Source organism: Haliaeetus albicilla, chromosome 9 (assembly GCF_947461875.1).
Source record: "Haliaeetus albicilla chromosome 9, bHalAlb1.1, whole genome shotgun sequence".
Lineage (NCBI taxonomy): Eukaryota > Metazoa > Chordata > Aves > Accipitriformes > Accipitridae > Haliaeetus > Haliaeetus albicilla.
Window position 1 is genome coordinate 1,232,536 of NC_091491.1, and position 20,315 is coordinate 1,252,850.

At 41.1% G+C, this 20,315-nt stretch overlaps 2 protein-coding genes across 24 annotated transcripts in view; one reads left to right on the forward strand and one right to left on the reverse strand.

Annotated features, from left to right (window-relative positions):
* Nucleotides 1–2,768, reverse strand: part of NLK (nemo like kinase) — a 67,683-nt gene extending 64,915 nt beyond the window's left edge. For both annotated transcript variants that reach the window (XM_009923765.2, XM_009923766.2), the window contains exon 1: nucleotides 1,082–2,768. In XM_009923765.2, coding sequence (XP_009922067.2) covers nucleotides 1,082–1,539 — 458 coding nt within the window. In that variant the 5' untranslated portion in view covers nucleotides 1,540–2,768. The remainder of the gene's footprint in view (nucleotides 1–1,081) is intronic.
* Nucleotides 2,769–3,638: 870 nt separating this feature from the next.
* Nucleotides 3,639–20,315, forward strand: part of LYRM9 (LYR motif containing 9) — a 47,346-nt gene continuing 30,669 nt past the window's right edge. For 3 of the 22 annotated variants that reach the window (XR_011326019.1, XM_069790865.1, XM_069790866.1), the window contains exons 1-6: nucleotides 3,639–3,915; nucleotides 10,273–10,565; nucleotides 11,473–11,588; nucleotides 13,326–13,401; nucleotides 14,896–14,964; nucleotides 20,089–20,143. The gene's annotated coding sequence lies outside the window, so the exon portion shown is untranslated. Of the gene's footprint in view, nucleotides 3,916–10,272; nucleotides 10,566–11,472; nucleotides 11,589–13,325; nucleotides 13,402–14,895; nucleotides 14,965–20,088; nucleotides 20,144–20,315 lie in introns of those variants that run through there. The other 19 variants (XM_069790862.1, XM_069790855.1, XM_069790848.1 and 16 more) reach the window with 18 other exon arrangements.

Sequence of the window (20,315 nt, forward strand, 5' to 3'; positions counted from 1 at the left end):
TGTTTATGAGTGACCAACTTTAAGGGCTGGGACGAAGGAATAACATGTCTTCCTCTTCTGAGGCCTGTCCTGCAAAAGCACTTTGCCACTGTATGCTGGTACAGACTGCAACCCCAGTCACATAATACTTCCATCTCAGAAAAATTCAAGTACAGACAGTAGCTAAAGCAAAACTCCTTAAGTACCACAGAGAAAGCCTTGCCGACTGAACGTCTGTAGGGACGCGACACAGTTGCACACTTCAAACTTTGTATTTGTGATACAGGAAGTGTGCTGCAACTCGCTTGCTCTGAAAAACACCACCAAGGCATCTTTCATGTTTCTAATAAACATTTCAGAATATGGTAAACTGACAACCATTTATTAAAAAAAAAAAAAAAAACAAAAAACCACACCAGTTTTGCTCCGGTGATCCTGAAGGGCAATAACTACTTACATACATTGTATTAAGGTGGTCACAAAATATATTAGAAGATATTATGCTCCACTGACAGAACCCTCTGAAATAGCGGCTGGGGGAATAAAAGGACTGTAGGCAGTACTACAGTAAGACAGAAAATCCCATTTACATTTATGAGAGGAGAGCAAAGTTCAGATATTCTGTTTCAGGTAGCGTATAGCATACTACCGCAGGTCAAACAGTCTCCTAGACAAAGATCTTGACAGGTGACTGAAGAAGGAAGACATTTTCATATGCTTTTAATTTCTAACTCTTAAGTCAGGTCAAAACATACATTCTAATGCTCATTTGTTAACCTGAAACTTTAGGAAGAGCAGCTCAGCTACACAACATACTTATTCTAACCAAATGCGTAGAAGGTATATAAACATGTTGCACTTGTCTCAAAAGAGACTGATGGTGTGGCCTGTTAGTCAGAGGTTGCTCTTCACCACTCTAAACCTCGTTCTGCCAACACAAACAAGTGAAGCCAACTTTCTAAGAACGGAGAAGAACCAGTAAAAAATTTTGTAGTAAGCAGCTGTCTTGTATTCTGATTCAAATGACAAAACCAAGAATGAATTATGATCTGGTAAGAAATGAAAAGGAAAAATCGGTTCATTTTTTTTTTTCTTTACTCACCAGACAACACCAAAGGCTCCATATCCAATAGGTCTGTCCGGCTCAATGTCCAGTTGCTGTTGTGGATGTTGTGAGTGCTGATGATGGTGCGCTTTAACTGCAGCAGCTGCTGCAGCTTGTACCTGAGCTGGGGCTGCTGCAGCTGGTCCAGGGGCCTGACCCGGTGCCGGTGATGGGAAATATGGCTGCTGCTGCCCTGGGTTTAACATTGCCGCGGCTGCGGCCGCAGCTGCCGCGGCCGCAGCTGCCGAAGAGGCATGCTGCTGTACGGGATGTACCGCAGCTGCAGAGCCTGGATGCAAGTGATGTTGAGGGTGGTGGTGGTGATGGAGGTGAGGAGGAGGGAGGTGAGGAAGGTGGTGGTGATGGTGGTGGTGGTGACCTGCTGCTGCTGCAGACGTACCGCCATTGTAAGCCGCCATCATTTTTGCGTTGGCTGTTGTGCCACAAAGAGACATTCAAAAAAATGCCCTTTGATTGGATAACAACTGGGTCAAGCTGTCATTTGGCCATAAAAATGAAATCTGCTACACTTTAATAGAAGTTGGGTTTCATCATACACGGCCCACCTTTAAAAACATTGAGCTCGACTGGCCTTATCTCTTTGCGAAGCCAAACAATTTGGAGAATCTCTTCATGTGTGCGTGAGCCAGAGTGCACGAACCCTCTTCCCCCAAGAGTCCAGCTGTGGTTGGCTACTGAATCTCCATCCTCGGGCAACTGGGTTGGGTTTTGTTTGTTTTTTTCCTTCACTTTTCCTTTTTTTTTTTCCTTTCTTTTCTTTTTTTTTTTTTTTTTTTTTTTTACAAAAAAAAGAAATACAGCGATCAATCCCCCTTCCCTCCAGAAGGAGGATCTGGAGTCTCTCCCCTGGAATACCCTGAGAGGACTGACGAGTCTATCCCTTCCATTCCCACATCCTCTCCATTTATCTCCTCGAAACCTCCCTGAGCGCCCAGGCACCTCCTACATAGCTCCCTCCTTTCAGGCACCTGCTCCCTCAAATATAGCAAAAAAAAAAAACCCAAAACCCCCCAAAACTCGGGAGTTTGCAACTTTTCCTTGAAGGCCTGAAACACACACAAGCACCCAGAAAAAGTGAAGAGGGACGGCAGGAGCGAGGAGAGGAGGGCGAGGGTGGGGGGGGCGGGGTGGAGGGCAAAAGGGGATGAAGAGAAGATAAAAATAGACGGAGGAAGAGAAAAGGGACGGGGCAGGAAAGAAAACAACGGCGGAGCGAGACGGAGAAGAGGCGGCGGGGGGGGGGGGGGGAGTGACAAATGGATGACAGGGGCGAGCGCGGGGCCGGGGGATAAAGAGGGGCGAAGGGGGGAGGATGCGATGGGGGCGGCGAGGAGGGACGACGACGAAGACGACGACGGCGGCGGCGGCGGCGACGGCGGCCTGACAGCCTGACCCGGCGCCGGCGGCGGGCAGCGCCTCTGCGGGGGGGCGCCGGCGGCTGCAGCCCCCCCCTCCGGTGGGGCGGGGCGGGGCGGGGCGGGGAAGGAACCGGGGCCGGGTGGGGGGAGGGGGTCTCCGCTGCGTGCGTGCGTGCGGCAAGCTGAGGTGGTGAGGAGGAGGAGGGAAGGGGGGGGAGGAGGAGGAGGAGGAGGAGGAGGAGGTGGGGGGGGGGGCGGCGGGCTCTCAGGCCCCCGCCGCGCAGCGCCGCTCCGCCCCCCGGCCGCCGCCGCCGCCGCCGCCTCGGCCGCCCGACCCGCCGCCGCCGCCGCCGCCACTCACCTCCTCACGGAGAAGCCCCAGCGCGGAGCGCACAGCGGGCACGCGCACCCGGCCTGCCCTCCCCCCGCCGGCCCCCCCCCCCCCAACCCCAACTCCACACCCCCCAACCCCCCCCCCCCCCACCCCGCCCGCCCCCATGCGGGGCGCGCGCGCCCGACACCCGCCCGCAGCCAATCGGACCCGGCCCACCAGGCTCCGCGAGAGCCGCCCCCACCCAATCAACGAGCGGGACCCGGCTCGGCCGGCCCATAGGACTCGGCCGCTGTAGAGACTCCCTGACTCAGTCCCGCCCCCTTGACCCCCGCCGCCCAATCACCGCGCGCCTCCGCGCCCAGAGCTAGCGAGACCCCGCGAGATTCCCTCACCTCATACAACCCTCACCTCGGCTGGCCCCGCCTTCTTCACCTTTCCTGCCAATCACACGGCGCCGCTCCGGCCTACTGGCCAATTGACTCTCCCCCTAAGACGAGTCCCGCCCCCGAGGCCTGCTTTTTGCCCAATCGCGGCCCCCTCTCCGACGCAATTAGCCAATGAGGAGAAACGAAAGCCCGAAAAGGGGTTACTGGGCCAATCGTACTCGCAGGCGAGGCGGCCGCGTGATTGACAGCTCTCCTCACGAGTGATCAGGAGCGATGGGCGTTAAAGGAGCCGTTGCTCTTCAAATCGCGGCGCGAGGCGCCGGGTGACGGACGAGGAAGTCGCCGGGGCGCCCGTCTGCGGGTGGGCAGCTGGCCAATGGGAGGCGGGGAGCCGGCTGATGAGCGGCGGGAGGGGCCAATGGCGCTCCCGGGGCGGGGTGAGATAAGGACGCGGCGGGGCGCGGAGGTCACTGCGGGCGCTGAGGGGTGGCGGCGGGAAGCGGAGCGGCAGCCGGGGTGAGGGACGAGCCGAGCGGGTCCCTGTGCCCGGCCGCTGGCGTGCTTCTCCCGGGGCCCCCTGGCCGTCCGCCCCGGGGGCGGCGGTGGGGCCCTCGGGGCTGTGCTGGCCCCGGGGTGAGCCCGCGCTCCTTCCCGCCCAGGGCCGAGCAGGGGAAGAGGAGCTCGGTTTCCTGAGGTAGATATTTTTGCCTCGGCCCTGCTCTCCAGAGGAAGGTGATTACTAAAGCTGTCTTTCATAAAAGAAGCTTGCCTAACTCAGCTAACGGAAGGGCGAATGCGCTTTAAAGGCGGTGGCTGGCCTCGAGATGTGTGAGGGGTTTTTGTTTGGGGTTTTTTTTGAGGGGAGGAGGTTGGCCGTGGTTTTCGGCATTTTTCTGGTTTTGGGGGCTTGGTTGTTTTTTGTTTTGTTTTGGTTTGCTTTTTTTCCCCTTCGATTTGAATACTTGAAGGCTTTGCATTAAAGTCTTGAAGCAACTTCAGACCGGAGGAAGTGCAGCATGCTGGCACTGAGGGCCTGAGCCTTGTCTCTAGGCTCCAGAAGCAAGTGAGAAGCACGATGTCACACGAGAAGATGAGTTTCCTTCTTCCCTTAGATCAGGAGGGGAAAACAAAGTAATCGGACGTTTTAGGTCTTTTCAGTAGACAGCTAGTAGCAGATACTGTAGCTAATTCCCCTCTTAAGTCTATTTTTCTGAGGCTTGCTGCAGCATGCTCATTAACAGGCTGGGAAGTTATGTTTCACATGTGAAGTACGTGTTAACCTAGGAGCAAAATATTTTTTGTAGTTTGTTGTTTTAGTTCACTTGTGCCATTAATCTGCATGCTTGGGAAACGCAGTGTGGTTCTTTCAAGCATAAGTGTTCCCTAAAACAGAGATTAATAAAAATTTGACAGTTTTAACACTTTCCATTTTCTTGTGTGAATATTAATCATATCTGATTAATAGTTTTACTTCAGAAAAACTCCTGGTTATCAGAGCCTTACCCATGATGGTAGTAGAGTTAAATTAACTGTGATAGTGATAAAGAGGTTCCTTGATATGATTAAATTGGGTGAGTAGTTCCAAAGGAAATAAATGACTGACAGCAAATTTGTACGTGCCCCTGTTAGGAGTGAGCTGACAGACTTTCCTTCTCTACATCTGGTTCCTGTCTGAACAGGGAGGAAAGAAGACTAGCAGATCTATAATAGTACCACTGCGTTGCTGAAGTTTTACCAACAAATCCCTGATGGTACAGTATCAAGTACTGTGGTCTGTCTTTTCTGTATGTGTGGCTAAAAACTGAACAACATCATTGGACTTCTATACAGCAGGGGGTAAAGGAGACTGTAAATGTCAAAGCCTGTTGCAATTCCTAAAACTTGAGTGCAAAATCTTTTTAAGAATGGGTTTTGGATACTTTTTTGTCTGCTCTTTGAGAATGTAAACAAGGAAAGTCTTGCAGGAATTAAGATGGGTTTTTTTTGTTAAAACTGCTTCTGTTGCATTTTGAAATGTTGTTAGCTAACACTCCAATCTAGAATTATGGTAGAGTTCTGCTATCACGTCACTGTTTTAAAACAGGGGCTTTACTTAAAAAAAGTAAGAATAGATTTGGTTTACAGCCATTTTATAAGATTATGCATTGGAAGAAGAGACAGAATACTTATTTAGAACTTGTATTTCTAGCTGTCTGTTTGAAGTTTTTATTGAAGTTGATAACAAACTGCTAATGTGAATATGAATGTGGCATGCACCAAGGATTCTTTTGGTCTTTGCTTCCCCTCAAGCTCTGGAGAGGCATGGTGCGGTGGTGGGACAATGGAAGGAAGTGGATACAAAGTAGGTTGGGTGGGCCTGTGCATAGGGAAGCGCTGGGAGGACTGGAAGGCTTTTAAAACTCTCCCACACGTTTTCATTATGGACTTTTTTCTTTCTCTGTTATTGCAAAATCTTTCTAAGTAGTAAAATCAAGCAATTGCCTAATAATCATTTTATGGAAACTTGGGTTCTAAATGTATGTGCAGATTAATGTCCTGGTGGCATTATTCAAGTCCAAATACAGCGTCGTCTTAATTTTTTTTTTTCAGTTAGGTACATTACTGAGTTAATTGGATCACATGTCTTTTAAACAATTGATTTTCAGTAGAGTTTAATTTTTACTGGTATATTTGCTGAAATCAGTCATCTTCAACTGCATGTTGGGAAGAAAAGGGAAGGAAGAAATTATTTATCTTGTTCATGCCACTGGTCTATAGTTGAATTTATGGTTATAAACAAAGTGTTCAGTGATATGGAAAAAGTCAACCTTTTTCTAGCATAAACTGAAAGTCTTGTAATGACTGCTTATTGAGAAGTGTTCATAGGCATGTGCAGTTTTGGTGACTAATTTAGGAGCCTAATCTCTGTAGGCTCCTTATCATTAAAGGGTAAAGAGGTATACTGCATTGCTGTCTGGAGGAGTCTACGTTAGGTGTGTCTGGACATCACTTTAACATTTCTTTCCCCATTGACTATGTGGAGTCTTTAGAGAGAAGCTTCTGAACAGCAATGTTTGATATTAAGCAGGGTGTTTTTACCTACTCATTTTTGCAGTGGATAGGGAATAATAATTCAGGCCAAGATCTCTGGTAGCATGTTTTAAAGCTTTGTGTAGCCATCTCCCCTGGAGTAGCTTGTGTCCCTGAGAACCTATTCTTTCAAGTATTGTGCTCATGAAAAGATGGCAATTGGATCCACTTCTCATTAGTATCTAAAGCATCTGTTTATACTTCCTCATGAGCAAACCAGTTGCCAACTAACCTGAGGGAAGTTCCAGCTGAAGCTCATGCTGCTGTTTTATCCTTATTACTTTAAGGAAGGATCAACACAATGGGCATTGTACTCAGCATCTTTGCCATGGTTGAGGATGTTACATACGTGCAGCTTTCCATTGCAAGTATCGCAATGATGCATTACAGTATCATGAGAGTTGCCTGCATTTTTATGAAAAGCAGACTTCTTTAATAAGAACAAACAAACAAAAACAAACCCACAGGTAAACTTTTTCAAAAGTTTTGTATTTTTTATTGATGCCCTTTTTCTTTATGATTATCATCAAACACCAACAATCCCAAGTTTTTTGATAGAGGTTATCTTTAGTAAATCTCAAAGGAAAAAAGTAACCAGTTCCATCAGCTCAGACAGCCTTCGGTCTGACTGCTTGTTTATGTATTGCCACTAAGTGATCTGGGGCAACTCCTAGGTCCACTATTTGGTAAGAAGTGTTAGTTGCCGAAACCAGAACTATATGCAGCCTAAAGAGTTTCTCCCCACACACCTTTGTCTAAAGTTACTGACTTCCTATTGATTTGTCACACAACCTTTTTCTATTAGCTTTAGTGAATCAAATCCGTGGTGACTTCATTCTTTGGCTGTACATGAGGAAATACATGTCTTGTCTTGGTAATACTCTAAAAGTGTCATTAGACACTGTCATGTAGATGAATTTTCAGCAGTGAGAGCAAAAGGAGTGAACTGGGTTGCATTGTCACCAGTTTTCCTGACAGGTCTTGACTGGACTACTACAAACCCTGCTTCTGATTTCCATATCTGTAAAATGTAAGTGAAATCTGGGACCTGCTTTATTAATTTATTTTAGTTTGACTAAATGCTACAGCCATATTATCCATCTTTTATTTGTCCTTTGAAGTTGAACCAGCTCTTTTCAAAGAGGTGAGAGACTGGTGAGATGGCAGCTGGAGGGATACTTATCTTACGCGTCCATATGGAGTTATGTCAGGTGCCAGCGTTGTATGACCCACCCTAACAACTGTATCTTCCTTCTACACTGGGTTTATAAACACTTTTAATTGGTGTCTCTGGCCTCTGTCATGCTGTAAAGCTTAAGACTGTCAGTTTAGTCACTTTTTAGGCACTTCATGCTATGAAAGTTAAGGGGGACAAGATCCAGTTAATTCATATGGAGGTACGTTTAAGGAAAAGGCCTCTTAAAAGAATATTAAGGAAATGTGAAACTTGCAGACAAAGTGCTCAACTTTTAATAGACCCTTTGTTTCCTCAGTACAGGTCTGTTACTTGAAAGTGTTACCTATTAGTTATATGAATCACTCCTACTTGGAACAGGGCTGCAGAATGAATTAATCGTGTACTATTGTAAGTCAGTGCTTCCTTGCTATTTAATGCCTCTGTATAAGAAGCATAAGTCTGCTGAGGGGAAGCTCATTACAGAGCTGGCTCATATAACTTTAAGCAAGAGTGTTTTGTGAGTAGCTCAATGAGCTTAAGCCACTTGATGAGTGAGTTGGCAAAATCTAACCATAGTAATTTGAACTGGGCAGGTAGAGACACTGCACTAGATCCTGCCAAAGCCCAGTTTGATTGCAACTAATTTGTCATCCCCAGTGATGCATGGAGATATGCAATTGGTGACTACTGCTGATGAAACAGGACAGATCAATTCTAATCTCTTACTGGTGAAGACAGTTATTCATGGGGACATGCATCTGTCTCTTACTGTTTTATTCACAGTAAGAGTGCTGTAAAGCAGTAGCAAGTCTGCTGTTTGAGTATCAAACACTGAATGCTAGTATATCTAGATTTGTCAGGTGCTCTTTGCTAAACTCATTTAAAAACTACATATAAAAGTAAATACTGTGCATTAGAAACACAGGGCAAAGACTTGTCCCTTTTTGAAAATCTAATGTATCAAGTTGAGTCTTTTCTGACTCTTGAGAGATTTATTTTCCCCTTGGATTTGCCACTTGCTTTGCAGGGGTATAATCTTTTTGGCAGCACTCTGCATAAGCGCAAGGGATGGAAGACAATTTGTAATCAGTCAGTTCTATTTCTTTAATGCTCCTCAGCAGTGTTTTAACCTTAAAATTCTCCACAAAAGATTGTATCATATTGCACAGTATAAAATGTTATGGTCCAGTTCCAGACATAGGCTTTGTGGGTTTTTTCTTGTAGCACAAGAACTAGCTGTGAAAACAGGACTGAATATTAGAATAAGTCTTTTGATTTCATGGCTGAGCATTGTGCATAAATGTCCTTCAGCACTTATGCATGTAGGGGTTTTTGTGACCCTTTAATGCAGAAAAAGTAACATTAAGTGGAACAAAGCATAATAAAATGCTTGCATAGATTTGTCTCTGATCCACAAAAGGGGTACTCTGAGCTGCACTATTGATAATTTATCATGTAGGTGTTTGACAAGCTCACATGTACCTTGATATACAACTCTGCAGATACAGTCCTCAGTATTCTGTAACACCCTGGTAATATTTTATTCATAAATCCTAATGCTGAAGCCCTTAAGGTGTCATAAACACAGTGCTAATGCCTGTGAATTTGAGGGGATTTGGTTAGTCAGATAAATATCATGCTCTAAATAAACTCTGGTCCTAACATACAGCAGAATAAACATTAATACACACAAAGTATCATAGGATTTAAATTGCTGTTGGTGTATATTAGTCTTTTCTTTGCAAAGAATAATTTTCCAGAGTTTTCATCCTTAAAACCTTTTCTCTACAAAACTGGAAAAGAATAAATGAATCTATTAATAAAATGCAGTAAGGAGCAGGGGGGGAAGAATATTTTAACTTTGGTTATGTGTAAAGGTTTGTGTCTTAAAGTTTGCAAGGATGGCAATATGCCCTCATCTAAAAGGAGGGCAGGGTTCTGCTCGTCTTGTTGAATGAGGGACAAATCCCTGTCCAGCTCTGGGCAATCTATTAATAAGAAGATAGGGAAATAATCAAGTAGTCAAACCAAGTGGATGACCTAGCATAAGCTGGTTAGTCTATCAAAAAGGCATGTTGATGAAGGTGAGCCTCATCTTTGTCTTTAAAGCAGCAGTTTGGGAACTTGGCTTCTTTGAAAGGTGATTAAAATGATGAAATGGTACTTCAATAGAGCTGCACAGGTATGACTGAGATATGGGGTAGGGAGCAACTGGTGTAAATGACAGATGGTGTCATCTAGAGATACTGCATATCTCTGATGTTGGAGATCAGACTCTACAGGCACTTATGTTGCTTCACTGGCCTGTCAGCCCCGTTTGTGGCTCTTGCAGTGTAGTTTTTGTGATGGTCATGTTGCAGTTGACAGCTTTGCCCCAAGTTTGTTCAGTATACTGTATATACAAATATGAAGATTGTGATTAGCACTGGGGCTTGAATTCATCCCAAAGACTGTCATCTCCAAAACACTGAATTCCAAACCCTGTAGTGCTTTCTACCCAGAAGTGTTTTCTTTTGAATTTTCTGAAGGAGTTACTGAATTCTTTGCTCACTGCAGAGCTTAAGCATGAGCTTGGCTTTAACTGGGAGTCCTCAGGTGCTTAAAGTTGGTTTGTAATAGTTTGCCATTTAAAGACTTCAGCCTGATTGTTTAGTTCTTTCTGTCTAATTTTCCTTCTTGCTGCTAAATACCAGTTGCAGGAGGTAGAGGGGAGGTCTTTATCCCCTGAGGCTTTTTAGAGAAAGTGGCAGTTCTGCAGTTCTCTCTGTTCTACATTTCTTTGCACCAGAAATGACCCTGCTGCTCTTTGTCACCAGTGTTTCCTTTTATCCCTCTCCTGGCAGCTGCTCTTGCTCCATTTTGATGTTGGAACAGCAAATGAACTCCCTCTGAAGCAAATGTCATGCCAGTAAAGATGTTGAAGCAGCAAGAAAATCATCTGTCTCTGAAGACTGAATTGGAGACCTTTGTGAATGAGATGTTCTTAAAATAGCTCCACGGCATGTTATCTTTCTTAGAAGGTGGAGAATTGAAAACAGCACGAGCCACTTGTTTTTGTGTGAGCAGGATCCCTAAATAATGTTTTTTGGAGTGGGGAGAGAAGCAGGTTGTTTACTTTTCCTCCAAATTAAAATAGGTGCAATAATATCCAAGCACTTTGTTTCTGCTATATCTTTTATTCAGTGATGGGGGAGGGAGGAAGGAGGCTAAGACACCAGTACTTATGTTTTCTGGATTGTAGATTGAATCAGAATAGAAAATACTGTTGCTGTGGTGGTATTCTTGGGAACACCATCTTTCAGAGACCTGACTTCCTGCTCTGGTTGTCCCACAGTTAGCCTTTTGTTCTGTCATTGATTCTAGTGACAACAAATTGAACAAAGCAATTGAGTTGATCTGAATTGATTCTATGCCTCTTGCTAAGAGTTTTGTCTGCAACATCATGGCTAATGGTCATGATTATTTCTTGTCCTGCATTCGATTACACTGAAACAGTGCTTGCAATAATTTGCTATGTCAGATTAGCTGTATTTTGACCCAATATTCTATAGGTATGACTCAGTGAAGTCCTGGGTAGATTAAACCTTTAGGTTGTTAAGTTCTTGCAGGTGGTGATGTATCTGTAAATACCAGTCAGTTTTGTTTGCTCTAGCTTTATAATGATAGCACAAAGTCCAACCTGATCCTGATTCCTCTCTTTCCCCCACCCCCTGCCTTTATTTCCAGTTTGGATAGCTGCTCAGTGCTTTTTCATGCAATGACTAATTTTGTCTAGCATAATAGCTCATAAATCCTTCACCATGTCATAGTTCCTTGAGTGTTGTAATAGATCAGATGCATTCAGTATCAAAAAAACCTAATCTGTTATGGAAACACTTAAACAGTAATTTTTTTAATTGCGGTCTTTGCAGCAGCACACCTATCTGTTACAGCAGGGCAATTTTGAGAATGCAACTTAAACAGTTTTTCTCTGAGGTACAGAGTAGTGATTATTCCCTGTGGTCTTGCCAATATTACTGTATTTCTTTGTCATACACTCACAGTCCAGATAGGAATACGTACAAGACCAAGACATCTGGAAACTAAGAGGAAACAACAAACTTGCAGCCTGGTTCATGACAACGTTTCACTCCAGCATTGTCTTCAGAGTGTGATCCTGGTAAACTGGGATAATGTAATGCTAATTAAACTTAAGTTTACATAGAAGATTTGTTAGAATTGGTGCAACTCAAAGCCTGCATGCTTTATTAGATCATCACAGATGTGAAAAACAAATTTCATATTGAATCCAGAATTATATCCATATATCTGATAGTAGACTTCGGTAATGTTTATTTGAAATGGACTGTGTGAAGCCAAATCCTTGCTTAGTTCATGTAAGATGGCATGGCTTCTTTCAAACTGACCTCTATGCTGTTTTTTTTTTTTGTCTTGGGTCTTTTTTAGAAGCAAGGTTCTTTAACTGTGTTATCATGGAAATAGTTTAAAGGTTTTTGTGCAGTGTGGTGTATGGAGCCATTCAATGCTCTATTTTCCATGTGATTTATTTAACTTCTGTCAGATTGTTCAATGGGTGTTTGTACTAATGCTACCTGTCTGAGCCTGCTGTGTTTGTCAGAGCTGGTGAACCACCTGCCCAAGTTATTAACTTACAATGGTTATTTTTACCATAGGTTTACATACCTTTTGATGCTTTGCGCTCCTATCTGTTGCAGGAGAGTATTTAATATGTAGAGATATTAAGTTACATTAAATATTATGGTGTTATTAAAGGATCTGTGGAATTTCAAATAACTAATCTCAGGTAACCAACAATAAATGTAAAGCCAGAACCTTTTTACCTTTACTGTGTTTTTTTCTGCAGTATTGTTAATGAAATAACAGAAACCAATTTCTCCAGGCAAAAACCAGTGTGATTTTAATCTGCATGTGACAGTACATTTATATATTTTCCAAGAGTTGCATCACCATTTGCTGCTTGTTTAAACACATCACATGTTTAGTTACCTTGTTCTTCTATGTGATTCACTGTTTCTGAAGTAAAAACTAGATAAAAATAATACCAAGCCAGAAGTTGAGTAGAGTTGCTCCAAATTACCCTAGCTGAGGATCTGGGCAACCATGGCCTCTAGGGATAGCAGAGATTCTCAACCAGTGTAATGTAAAATACTTCGTACAGGCAAGACTTTCAAGGAAACTGATTAATGTATCATGATAATAAAACCTATGTGGTTCTGGTCCTATGCAGTCTATTATAGTTTGGATACATTCTTTGGACTGCTGTTGCTGCTGGGTGCTTTTGATTAACTTTTCTGCAGCATACCTCTGATATTAGTGGATTATTTAATTTGCACAGGGTGACCATGTGCACAATTACTTGTTTATGATGTTCTTAAATATGGTGAGTGTAATGTCAGGCACAGAGGTAATGATCAGGAGGTTTATTGTCAGGACAAATCTCTGACAGTAATCTCATAATTTACACCTCTCAGTTTTATGTTGGGTAAGCACATTTGCTTAATTCAGCATCGAGTTTACATGTCATGCAATTCAATTGCTGTCTTGATTCAAACCTAGTAGCTAAGAAAGATAAAGGGTTAGGAAATAATCTTAATTTACATGTAACCTGGTGTACTCATTCAGGTGACTGGAAGGTCTGTTTCTTTGGTTAGATAGACAACGATCATTATGTTGTACATGGAGAATTTTGTTAGTTTAAGAGCTCTTGCTGATATTTTTCCACCCGAATGATCAGCTAGCTTTGGGTGTTTGATTTCCTGATAGCCTCAGGAGACCCCCTGTCAACGTTCAGTCTTAGCAGCAGAACATAGTAGCAGATACAGCATGAGCTATTTTGGCTATAACATCTGTTGTCTTTTCTCTCAATATATTGCAGTGCCCTCTTTATGAAGTCCAAGAAACTTTAACTTGTTTTACCCAAATCATGAAGATGAAGCAATACTCCATGTAAGGTAGAGTTTGGGAATTTGTTAGTTATGCTGTTGCTTCACATAATGATTTACTTGAAATCAGATGTTTTTAAAGAAAATAAATCTTGTGTTATGTGCATTGGGGAGCAATAATGCACACCTCACATGTAACGTACATATTAACTGTTGTTATTTTGTTTATCAAAAAATGATTTTAATGAATGGAGTACTTGTCTTGCTTATGCAATTGAGTAATCTGTATAGGAGTAGGCAGTAAAACTAATCAGGAAAAGTCTGATACAACATTTTGTCAGAAATGTGAAGAAAATCATCTACAGGTCTGTGAATATCTGAATACTTTTGTTTTTCTTGGACTCGGTGGAAGGGGAATTGATAAGTAAAAGTACTAGATGCAAAAATGAAATCACTAATTGAAGAACATGGACTTTTGTAGCAGACGGTTTCATAATCATATGTAAGTTTAATTAGGAGAAACATTAAAAATTGATGTCTTCAATTTTTCACCTTTTGTGTGAAGGTGGAAAGAATTAATTAGCATTACTGATAGAAACAAAGTTTTCTGTGTTTTCTCAGTTGTTTTAAGACCATTGATGTTTTTCCTAATCCTGCTTTTTGACATGATAATATCCCTTTAAGGGCTTTCTTTACAAGATCAATTCCTTTCCTACTAGGAGAACTAAAGGTTTTCAGCTGTCCATCCAATTTATACTTCTGGACTAAATTTCTCATATCAAGATAACCAGCAGCAATACTCCCCTCAGGAGACTTGTATCAATTAGTTACACGTCACTAATTTCTGTGGTATTAGTGGACCAGTCAGTTGTAAGAAAGCTGTTTTGTAAACGGTTATGGCTGTTGGGGGTTTGTCTTTACTTTTTTGGTGAGGATTTTGTTTGTTTTGAAATACATCTTTTACATGGCAGTTACTGAAAACCTGCAGATTTACACATGTGGATGAAGACGTATGGGGTAGCTTTAGCTCCTTTTGGGATGCTAATTACCTACGGATTTCACATAGGACTAATGAGGTGCCATGTTATACACAGCTAAGCAAATTTATTCTAGAAATACTTACAATGGGAGAATGTCATCCAAGAGATACAGGCCTCTCAAAAAGTACAACAGTTGTTTGTAGTGGTTGTATAAATCTCTTGTGCCTATGGCTGTATATGTGCCTTGTGCCTGCTACCACTGTGATGGCACTCTTCAATGTATCAGTCTGAATTCCAGGCATCTTAAAGGCTGCTGGTAACTTTTCTTTCGCCATATAGTCTTAATGTTATTCAATTTAATTCACTGTAAAGGGACGTGGGAAGTAAATAGTCTGTAAATGAGACTCTGGGGTGACATAGTAGCAGTCTGGCATCAAAAAGAAGGGGGTGCAGTCTAAAGAGAAACTGTATCTGAGATGACACGGCAATTCAGAAGCCACTGTTGCAGCTTTATATACCAATGTGTATGATGAAGAAGAGATGGTTCTCTTGTTCCAACATGCACTAAGCCTTATCTTTGCAGTATGATGCTATGCTGCTCACCAGATCCTAGAGGATCTATGCAGTATCAGAATCTTCACATCTATCTCATGTAAGCTTTTCTGAATTGCTTCTGATAAGTAGTTGGACATTACTTAGGTTTCTGTTATTTAGTAGAGGGCTTGGATGTTATCAATGAAGTGCTTGCTTAGCCTTCACATGCCGTGCTTCTACCACCCTTGCCTGCAAGCCTTGTCAGTGTATTTCACTATATAGGTTTGTGCATGTATTTATTTCTGGATTGTGGGGGGCGGTGGGCGGGCAGGGGTTGTAGTGTATGTGAAGAGACAGATTTGGTGAAAGCTAAGCGTGTATCAGTTGCGTTTTATACTCTCTAGCCACAGCACTGGCACTGCTTACATCCCTGCTGTCTCTCCAGCTCCTCAACATCACTGACCAAGTTTAAGGAAGTGGGAAGAAACTATGGTGCTATATTGATAATGTGAGTGGGAAATGCAATCTAGCAGGAAGGCAGGTTATTCCCCAGCTGGAATGCAGACCAGGCTTCAGTTAATCTCTCCCTTAGCCAGAGAAAGGTGGTTTTAATCTATTTATTATGCATTTGGTTGTTTTTTTCAGCACTGATATATCTGCAAATGCTATAGCACTGTTAGTCTTTTAGTATCCATTTGCCATATTAGCAGATGTATCAGGACATGAAGCTGTTCTCAGTCACTCAAGTCTAATCCCAAGTAGTGCCATAGGATCTTGTGAATTGCTCTTGGTTCATACAGAAGTAAATGACAGTGTAACATGTTGTTCTTAAGAACCTGCTACCAGCTGTCTTATGATTTTTTTCAGACAGCTGAATTTCTTTTCACTGATGTTTAAGACAAAACTAATTTGATATGGTTATTAGAGAAGGAAAATTAAAAGGACAAAATCATACAGGAAGCTCATTAAAATGGAAATTCTGAAATAACTGGGTAATTGGGCATTGATTTTGTCCTCACCCCCTCACTTGCTTTATGAGCAGTTTTGTATTAAAAGTAACATGTCTACAGGATGATGCTCCAACATCTGTTATTGCTGAAACAAAATTATTTGCTTGGTTTTTTTCTTCTCTCCACATTCTTCCAACATCTGCATGTGTAGATCTGTCCTGTATATTAATCATATCTAACACTGCTCCTTTCCAGGGAAAATGCATCAAAGGGTGTGGAATTCTATCTTCGGTTAGGAGGGGGATGTTTTGGTGTGGGATTTTGTATTGCCATTCACTTTTATTAGATATTAGGTGACTGACTGTGAAACAGAATAATATGAATGAGGACTCTGAGGGCTGCTAGCATGAAGCCCATGTGCAGCTATGTTGCTCTCAAGTGTGTTTATGTGAAACAAAGAAGTTCACAGGCTATGGCCTGTCTGTCTTCTGAAATGTTAGTGTCACCTTACATGATTAAAACTATGCAAATAATTTTCCTTATTTTCTTTTCTCAGAATGTTTGCAAGCAAATCACCATCTTTTAAAAGTATTCCACATTGAAAATGCTCAATAATTGTGTTGGGGTTTTGATTTTTTTTTTTTTTACTTTGTAGGATGATTCTATAAATTGATTATAAATCTGTCTTGCTGAATGTTTGCTGTTTCAATTGCTCTGGCTGTGATTATTCTGATAGGAAGCAATATATTTTCTTTGTTTTATGTTTTGGATGATTGCTAAAATATATATGGTTACATGTGCCATTTTTAAGATTCAGTTTGTTTATGAATGTGACTTACTGCTTCTCCTCAGTATTTGTACTATAAAAATACAACTGCATAAAGGTTCATAGCAAGAAAACAGAAAAAGCTGAACAATAGATTTGAAATAATATTTGGAAATCTCTTCTGATCTCTAATTATGATGATGTTAATTGTGTCTTCCAGTCTTCAAACTATGTTCTAGTTCAGAAAGCACATGTTTAAATCCATTCCTATCCAGGAAAATGCTTGAGGTTAATTTTAAGCATGTGCATAAGTTATATTAGTTAAATGACTCATAACTATTTGCTTAAATCCTATCCAGTGTTAGACTGACTAAATATATTAGAATTGCGATGTAAATACTGCAATAAATAAGATAAATATGGGTGTCAGTTTTGCTATTAATTTATCACTGATTTTGACTTTTACAGTCATTTTCATGGTATACAGTTGAAATCAGAAAAGAATGGAAATTTCAACTAATTTTTTTAATATGCTGAAATGTATTAAGTTACACAAAAGAATCCATGTTATAGTAATCCTGTATATATACAGGAAAAGACTACTCAGCGTGCATGGCAGATGGTTTCAAAGGAAATCCTCGAGAGCTAGGATTAAAAAGCAATTTTCAGCAAGTTTAAAATGGGTCTCCATATTTGGGTCATGGATATTTAACTCTTTCATTGCAAACAAATGAGGGAGAAGTCTTGTCCGATTATTATGGAAATGTTTCTTTCAACAAAAGCTGACCAGTGCTCACTGTGCAAGAAAGAAATGAGAATGTCAGTTGATTCTGCTTCTGATCCTGTTCTAACAGCAGGAAGTAGAGTTGTGATATACAGAGACAGTGGTATGTTGCAAGTTAATGGAATTCATTGTTCGGCTAACAAACAATGGCAACCCTTTTTAAAAATATGTATATGGCTTCAATTTTTGTCTGCCCACTGAAGCAAATTTACATAAAGACAAACACAAAAATTGAAGAACAAAATACAAAGAATGATTTTGATTTTGTTCTGGGTCTGCAAAGTTGGAATTTCCAGGGAAACCCAAGGTATAAAGATGAAGGTACCTAAATTCCATTTCGTTTCTGATTTCTGAACTCTGTTCCTGCCCCTATCAATTTTCATTGATTTCATTGGCCTTTGGATCATAGCTTCATATTTTTATACTGCAGCAGAGATACGTGGATAATCCTGCTCCTCTCTCTTACCCATCACTTTTTATTTTAAACTTTCTGATAAGTAATTTCCGGTGTCTTAGAAATGGCATATTTATACCTGTTTACATTTAGTAGATTATACTTAATCACTGTTTATTAAAGTGTAAAGACTTTACATATAGTGTTTTTCTATTCCTTTCGGATATGGCAAACAAGTCTGATACATGATACATAAGAAATTGAACAGCAATACTTTTGTTCAGTCATAGACAGGAATGAACATGGGCTCCAAGTTTTGCTTGGAAGTATGTCTGCACTTACAAATGGAAAGCAAGCCCATGTTTTCTCAAACATGTTTTAGGGGCACACTAGAACTTGATTTTTTTAATTTTTTTTTTAAAGGCTATATTCTAAAATAAACACTACCATACAAACATTTTTCCAGGCTGCAGCTGTTTACTGGTGGTGTTTGAACATCCAGAAATACTATCATCAATACAATGCATAAAAGTGTGCAGATTGGCTTTGTATTCTAAGAGCAAGAGAAGACACTGGGCTTTTAGTTGGTAAAAATAGCACAGCAAGTTGGAGATTATTAGCTTTAACTAACTTATACCAGCTAGTAAATGTACCAAGAATGTAATTCACATTTACATCAGTGCTTCTTTGTACACTTACGGCAGTGTAAAGGAACCTCAAGTTTGACATGAGCTAACTTTTCTTTAAAAGGACTCTTCTATTTCCAAAGTAGAAATTCAAGTTAGACCTTAAGCAATGGTTATCACTAAACAATGAAATATAGCAACTGATACTATTTTGTGTTCTCAAAGCTCAACTGGGTGTATTTTGAGTAGATTTGGAAAGCTTTCTGAGCAAAGGTGCCTGATGCTCTGCTAAGTGAATTATAGAAGTAATTGCTGGTTTGAATTTCAGCCTATGGAGAAGTTAATTGCTTTGCTCTTTGGCTATTATATTGGCTACATGTTAATAGCAGAGGACAATGTGCTTCTGAAAGGGCTTTGTAAATGTCCTAGTGGGCTAACTAACTGCAGGTATATCTACAAAATGTTAATTAACAATGCTAAATAATAGGTGTTTTCTGCAGGACTGATTCAAGGTAGATATCAGAGGTCCTATGTGCTATTCAGAAAAGAAAATTCAGATGATGGATGAAAATAATATTATAAGGCAGCTCTCAGCATTCACTTCCTGTACCAAAGCTAGAAAGCTTCAGTGAACTCCAGATTGGCTTTTAGTTAAAGTTGAATCTGTTCTTCTAGGTCCTTGTTTTACATCACCTTCTATGGGAAGTTTACCTGTGTGCATCTTGATATGACAAGACCTAGCTTCATGCAATCTTACCAGGTGTTTTTATCTTGGCATAATCTGTTTCAGATGATTATTCCAGCAAAAGGGAAACATTTAGTCCTTTTAGGTGTAACAATTGGGCCTTAAAATTTGTGAGGCATCAGGACAAGGAGTAAGTTTAAGGAACTGTTCGAAGTGGAACACAGAAGTGGGTTAGTGGATGTTTGCAGAGCACTCCTTGGTAGCATGGGAACAGCATGGAAGAGAGCTTTGAGATAGTAGTTACATTAAAAATAAAATGAGTAACTGGTGGAAGTTATTATTATAGGCTAATTAGAGGCAAAATTCCACATCTCTGTGTTAGAGATGAGTAAGGAGAGAATATGCTATCAGTAACTTGGAAATGAAAGTAAGTAACTTCTGTTTGTGTAATAAAAGGCAGAAGCAGTAAGTGAATGCATCTATGTTAGTCTTCTCTTTGAAGCAATCGATTAGGAAAACATTTTATAGCATAGATGAACAATAGTAGGACAACACTGAATCCAAAGAAAAGTGCACTGGATGCTCAAGATGCAGATTGATGAGAATCTGGATGGCAGTGTTAATTGTGTGAATGGATGACAAAGGCTTTGCCTCAGATGTCTTGCAAGAAAGGATGCATAGGCCTTAGCTGCAAACAAAGCATCTCCTATGAATGTAACCAAAGTGTGATTTTTGAATGCTTAATTCTTGGAACCCATGTTCCCAATGTAATTATGTTCCTTCAGAGGGCAATTATGAGTGCCTAAATTAGATGTCAAAAATTGAACATCCCAAGCTGTTGTCAACCATGATGTGTCACCGAGTTATGATACTCTTAATACTTGGAAAAAAAAAATCACCCATGACAACAGTTATCTTTGATCCACATGTTTGTAAGTGTAGTTCAGAATTTTGCCTTCGATTTTTCAAAGGCTTGCATCTTTCAAAGGGAGGCATAATAGATGAGTTCAGATTCTTCTGTCACTGTTATCTTCTAGGACTCTTGTTTCAAGTGGCTTTTGAAAATTTCTGTGAAGTACCAGATCATCTGAGGTAAGATCTGATCCAGATGTCTTTGGATAGTCAGAGCAATCCATTCTCTTGACTTCAACAAACTTATGATCAAGTTCTAAATAAAGGAATTACTGTTGACTTTAGAGAATTAGTTGATTTCCTTTACTCACTGTACAGTCAAGTATTTGATAAAGCAGGGGTTCCTTGTATG